We start from the raw sequence: 6,000 nt of genomic DNA, 5'->3' as shown, positions 1-6,000 counted from the left end.
ATTCTGTGGTCATTTTTGAGGACTTTCCGCGACGATCTAAAAGAAAAAAAAATCTTGAAATAAACTTTAGAAAAAAAAAATTTCAGAGAGAATAGAAACAAGAACCTTTCACACCGAAGCCTTGCCCGCTTACAATACACGCATCACTATTTTGTTGTTGGTGACTGTTGTTTTCTTGTCAATAAATGGAAAAATCAACTTAGTTACCAGTTTAGCTAGAGTGCGAGGGCGAGTGCTATGATCAAAAACCCAGTGCTATCCGTAAAAATAGCACGCGTGCTAGCAAAGTGCAGTTCCAATGCATGTCTGGGTCGCCTTGAGTCAGGGGCAGAGGTGCATCGGCACGGCACGGGTGCTGCTCTTGTTCTTCTAAGACTTAAAAACACCGTGTTTTTAATCAAAGTACGCGCACGGGCACTGTGTCAGAACTTTGGCTGTACGTGCAAATGTCATTTTTTTCTGGTTTAAATTTTGTGCAGCGAAAAAAATGTGGAAAATGAGGCTTAATTAAACGGTATAGTGAAAAATTCATAAGTTATCCGTGTGTGGAACAAATATAAAATATCTGAAATAGCTGCCAAGTGAGCTAACTTAAGAAATTCGGATGTTTGAGGACCATTTTTATGGAAACCCGTTTTTTTTGCATAGGCTTTGGCATTTTGAACCTGTGCTGTGGGATTTCCATATTAGGAAACAACCAATCGTGCGCTTTACTAGCAAATCTATCCTTTTCATTGTTGTTTAAGGTGAGTTTTAATTTAATATTTTATTGTTTGTTGAAGATCTCAGATTGAGCTTCAGCGCTACACCAGTTCGTGAAAAGAACTGGCCTAGCTCAAAATATAAGTGAAGAATAGTAGAAAATTAAAAAAAAAAACCATGTACAATTTTTCAAAGAGCCGCTAAGAGTTCGGCACGCGTTCTCGTAAGGTGGTAAAAACACCATGTTCTGTGCCTCCTAGATGTGCATATAAGAACGGGTAGTGCAATCATTTTTTTTTTGTGAACTGATTCGATGATCCGAAGTTTCGATCATCCAATGTGAATTTTTTTTCCAGGCCTATGTACAGTCGAGTCTGTTTTTCATTAATGAATAAAAAAAAATTAAAAAAAAAAAAACAAAAATGTGTTTGTCTTGAGAGGTCAAGAAAAGTCCGGAAAACTTTTATTGGAATTTTAATAAATTTTTTTAAATGTCCAATAAACCTAACTTTCAGTTTTTGGTTTTTGGGTGTTTTTGAAGTCAGGGGTATTAAAAAACATCCAAAAAGCAAAAACTGAAAACTGAAAAAACTCCAGATATATCCCTCTACTGCCCAAATATTTTTGAGGAGGTCATTTTGAGCAACTTTTGTTCTACGAAAAACTTTGCTTCTCTTGTTTTTTTTTTAGTATTTTAATATGCATTTATCTTGTTTAGCCTATCTTTTTTTTTGTAGAATTTGGCTTATTTTACCACCTCCTATAATTACATTTTGCCTTTCTAATTTTTTCATGTTTTTACAGTAAAACTTTTTCCATTTTTTGCTTGTTTTTCTCATTTTCTGCTCTAGAATGGCAACATTATCATTTAAATTGTAAAAAAATGCATAGTGGCATAGTCTGGGACAATACAAAAATTACTGCATACTTCTAGAGTTTTTTTTTTTTTGAAAAGCACTTATAAACCGACGACGTCGTCGTGTAAACTATTGTCTTTCATATATTTATAGGACCTATTAAAAAAAACTCTAGACTTCTTTTTACATAAAATATAGGAAATTTTAACAAGAAACAAAGCCAAAGTTGACCCCTAAAAAAAATACATTTTTAAAAAAACATTGGCAAAGTCACATAAAACAAGTCCAACTTCCAAACTTAAAATTTTCTAAAATTTTAAAAGTTCTTCTTTCCAATGGTTTTTAAAGATCAAAAAATTAATTGAAAAATGGATTTTTGGCGAATTTTAATATCGAAGCCCGTCTAAGGCTTTCTAGGCCCAGTGAAAAAAATATAATTTAACCCAAAAATTACGAACTTCTCGTCACAGTGCCCTGATGCAAACAAAGACCGAGCTCGAGCTGTCACAGCCCTGCGAAGTATGTTTGCTGACATATCGGGCGGCCAGTCAAAAAAACCAGCTAGAAGTCGCCTGACAAAAAAAAATTGCTAGAAAGAGATAGGAAACCTGATGCAAACAAACGTTCAGCTGTAATGTAAACATACTTTGAATGTGTTGGTAAATTTCGGACTAGAAAGCCTTCTAGAGGCGGGGTTGGTTTGTAGAGGGAAATAATAATTTAAAAATTACAAATTTTGTTTTATGTAAGAAAAACCCCTCCCTGGGTTATAAGAATTAATTGACATGTCACTCGAACTTAACAGTTGAGTAAATAGAAATAATTTTGAAACATTTTTTACTTTATTTTGTGTTTCCTTCTGGCTCGCTGAATCAAAGCCTACACTGAAAGCCCGACCATGGTAATTTTAAGAACATTTGCTAAAAATGCTGCTTATTAAATTAACTGTGGCTTTTTGGTGGAAGTAAACGCAAATATGGTAAAATGTACCATGCTCTCACAAAATTGCATGGTAGCAATTACGAAATCATTATCATCCTCTCCATATTGAAGGGTTAAAATTACTATACCGCTCTCGGCATAGTAAAACTGACTGCTTTAATCAGTCAATCCAAGCACGGAATGTTTTCAGCAAAAATACGTCGGTTCGTGTTCTCAATTTAACCCTACGATATGGTAGCAACTACCATGGTTGGGTTTTCAGTGTACCCAATTTTGGATTAAACCCCACACGTGAACGTGAACGTCACAACTCCGCGGTGTCATTTTCCCCCAGTGCATTCCATCAAATTTTGACAACCGTCGCCTGCCTCGCTGACATTTGCGACCATTTTCGTTCGTGTGGTGCTTTCTGGAGGAAAACTAAACGACGAAGGTTAGTCCGTAATTTTCCACCGATTTTTCCGAATTTCAACAACTGAAAATTGTGTTGTTTTCTTCCGGCAGAATCGGCCCAGCACGACACAACAATGGCATCGATCGCAAGCAAGGGCTCCTCCCTGGTGTCGAGTAAGTAGCGGCCGCAATGGCCGCGGCGGATTTTTTTTGCCATCTTTTTTGGTTACATAATTTTAATTCCGGATTGTGTGCGAACCTTCGTTCCAGCTCTGCTGACCCAGGCGCGCCCCAAGTTCAACGTGTTCATGAAGTACGCCCGCGTCGAGCTGACCCCGCCCACGCCCGGTGACATTCCGGCCATCCGCGACGGAATCGCCCGACTCGTTTCGGGGGCGCGCACCGGCGCCTGGAAGAACCTGACCGTCAAGCAGGCCTGGCTGAACTCGCTGGTCGCGGCCGAGGTGTGCTTCTGGTTCTACGCCGGGGAGTGCATCGGCAAGCGCCACCTGGTCGGTTACGATGTTTCGGAATAAGCTTGGAATCTTTGTGCGAGTCGAGATAAATAATTACTTCTGCTATTGAGAGAAAAGAAGCTTGTGTTTTATTCAAAGGTATTACAAAGCGAGTGAGTTTGCTGGAACTGGTCCTGGTAAGCGGGCCAGTTGAGGATTAGTTGCTCGTGCTCTAGGATGGACCAATTTGGGGAGGGTTTGTCCGTTGAAAGCCAGTTGAAGTCGTCGAGGATGTTCCAATTGTTGACTGTGGGGTCGAGGCCGGATTTGAGGAGGTCACCGTCGAGTTCGGGGTAGGTTCCGTTGTATTCGGCCACCTGGATTTGCCCGCAGTCTTCGATGATGGCCCGGGAGGTGACTTTCAGGTAGAGGTCGCAGTTCCGGGACCTGTGGCATCGGAGCTGCTGGCAAGCGACGACAAACTTGCAATTGTGACAGTCGTCCAGGAAGATGGAACGAGCTGTGGGTCCGCAGATGACTAGGCAATTGTCCAGCTTGGAAAACTGCAGCGACCCAGAGTGACCTTCCAGGCGAATGACGCAGTTGGTTAGATTTGAACCGGTTATGGTCTGATCGTCGATCTTTTCTCGTGGCAACTCGATTAGTTCGTTCTTCCGGTTGGTAAATGTCCACTTCATGCGGTCTTCATCGGCACTCGCGTCTTTTGCTCCGTCCAGCTTGTCCAAGGTGAACTTTTCCGCGCTCGTCTTGACTATCTTCTTGCTCTTGAAGCCGAACTTTTTCTTCGGAATCAGCTCCGCCTTCAAAGTTTCCAGTTGTTTGCAAAGATCTGTGATTGTATTCTGACAAACCTTGATCTTGTACTCGTTCAGGAAGAACGTAGACGTCGAAAGATAACGCTGCAGATCGTGGATCTCGTTCTGAACCTCGGCAAACACCTGCGCCTTCTGCTCACTCTTGCCGACTGTGGCCAAGCTATTTCCAATCAGTTTAACCTTTTCTTCGAAAGAAGACTCGAAGAACTGCATCGCCTCCGTTTCATCCGCATCCTTCTCCCTCTCCAGCTTGGCCGCCTGAATCTGAATCTCCCGCTCCTTGTGCCGACGGTTCAAAATCTCCGTAATCTTCTCCTTCCCACTAAACCCGTGACCGCCAACAATTTCCGCCATCGCGCTGCTCTCCCTCTATTCGGTCTTCTTCTTCAACGGATCCTTGCCTTCGCTGGCCTCCTTCAGGGTCTTCAAAAACAACGCCTTCTGGCTCTTACTCTCACTCAACGCAACTCCCTGCTGCCGCTTAATCTCCTCCAACTTTTCCTTACTGGGCGTCGTCACTTCGAGCAGAACCCAACTCAAAGCGCCAAATCCGGTCAGATAGATTGCCGACTTGACAAAAATATTCATCGTCTCGCTTCCTGCTCCTGCTTCCAGATAAGCTCGTCGTGGTTCCGAATCGCCTTGTCCCCACTAATAAATTCGCCCACCTGGTAGTAACTTTCCAGAATGCTCGGGAAGTTCTCTTTTACGTAATGGCGGGTTTCTGCGCATCGAAAAGAAAACAAACCAAAAATCAAAATCCCACCCCAAAACATCCGCCAGGGAGGAACCTACCACGACTGGTGTTGAGGCGGTACCAACCCGCGTAGGTGGCGGCGAATGCGATCGCTTCGGCGACGATCAAAAATTTGGCCGTGTTCTTGATGACGCGTTTGTAGCCCGGACGGGAGTTCTTCTGGAGCATCACTTTAGTCAAATTTTTGCCATCCGCGAACTGGGTGGCCACTTCAAAGTGTCTATTGTTTTGATGTTAACACTCGATCCAAGCAACCGAGCTGGGAAAGCTAACTGAACGACACACGAACCAACCAACGGGATCTGGACTACTTTTTGATGAATGACGTGATGATTCACAATGACACACGCACACAGCTGCACAATGTTTGGTAATGTTTTGAATCGTAAAAGATTGTCACGTGCGTGTGCGGGTGGAGGAGGGGAAAACGTCAAAATGAGAAGGTGAAAATTTTCATTCGACAAGGCGCACCCCTCGTTAACCCTCAATCCGTTAGCTTTCAATTTGAAAATTAACAAATTCATAGAGTAAATTTTTAAAACAACCTATGGGTCATGGGTTTCCTATGCAGAAAATATAATCTTGATTTAAAATTTTAGTAATTCAGAAATTAAGAAAAAAACTATTGTTCCAAGAATAATATATACAATTGGGTACTAAAACCCTAGGTCATTTTTTATGTACAACGGTAAAAAACACGATTAAAAACCATTTCTGATCATTTTTTTTTTTCATTAAAATGCAAAAAAAATATTGACAAGACAACATTTTTTCGATGGATCAACTATGGTCCCCTTGGAACGAGCTGTCAAGTACGAACTTTTCTGTCAAGAACGCGGTCGTGGTTAATTTTTCCAAATTGATTTAAAAATCCATTTTAAACTCTTTGTGGTCGTACAAAGGGTCATTGTACTCAGAAAAATAAGCTTTATCGCTGTAAACAATAATATCAGCAATCTAAGCTTCATTTTAGGACCCAATTCTAGAGTTTTTTCTTTCTAAGAGGCCCTATAACCAAAACATTTTTGTTTTGCTTTTTGGGTGTTTCTGAATACCTT

At 41.4% G+C, this 6,000-nt stretch overlaps 4 protein-coding genes across 4 annotated transcripts; 1 reads left to right on the top strand and 3 right to left on the bottom strand.

The window, feature by feature from the left end:
* The first annotated feature begins 2,837 nt into the window (after nt 1–2,837).
* LOC120431744 (ATP synthase subunit g, mitochondrial-like) lies at nt 2,838–3,489 on the top strand. The gene is made up of 3 exons (XM_039596869.2): nt 2,838–2,934; nt 3,006–3,068; nt 3,165–3,489. The coding sequence occupies exons 2-3, from the start codon at nt 3,029–3,031 to the stop codon at nt 3,428–3,430; spliced, it is 306 nt and encodes a 101-aa protein (XP_039452803.1). The 5' UTR covers nt 2,838–2,934; nt 3,006–3,028; the 3' UTR covers nt 3,431–3,489.
* LOC120431743 (tubulin-specific chaperone C-like) lies at nt 3,476–4,539 on the bottom strand. Its single transcript, XM_039596868.2, has one exon. The coding sequence runs from the start codon at nt 4,537–4,539 to the stop codon at nt 3,499–3,501; it is 1,041 nt and encodes a 346-aa protein (XP_039452802.1). The 3' UTR covers nt 3,476–3,498.
* A 15-nt stretch (nt 4,540–4,554) lies between these two features.
* Nucleotides 4,555–4,773, bottom strand: LOC120431746 (uncharacterized). Its single transcript, XM_039596871.2, has one exon. It carries the CDS (start codon nt 4,771–4,773, stop codon nt 4,555–4,557), a length of 219 nt encoding a protein of 72 aa, XP_039452805.1.
* LOC120431745 (uncharacterized) lies at nt 4,770–5,295 on the bottom strand. Its single transcript, XM_039596870.2, has 2 exons — nt 4,981–5,295; nt 4,770–4,909 (listed from the first exon to the last, which is right to left on the bottom strand). Exons 1-2 carry the CDS (start codon nt 5,108–5,110, stop codon nt 4,770–4,772), a joined length of 270 nt encoding a protein of 89 aa, XP_039452804.1. The 5' UTR covers nt 5,111–5,295.
* Between the last annotated feature and the right edge of the window lie 705 nt (nt 5,296–6,000).

Source organism: Culex pipiens, chromosome 2 (genome assembly GCF_016801865.2).
Source record: "Culex pipiens pallens isolate TS chromosome 2, TS_CPP_V2, whole genome shotgun sequence".
NCBI lineage: Eukaryota > Metazoa > Arthropoda > Insecta > Diptera > Culicidae > Culex > Culex pipiens.
The sequence above is the reverse complement of the archived record's forward strand: the minus strand, read 5'-3'. Positions and strand labels throughout refer to the sequence as shown.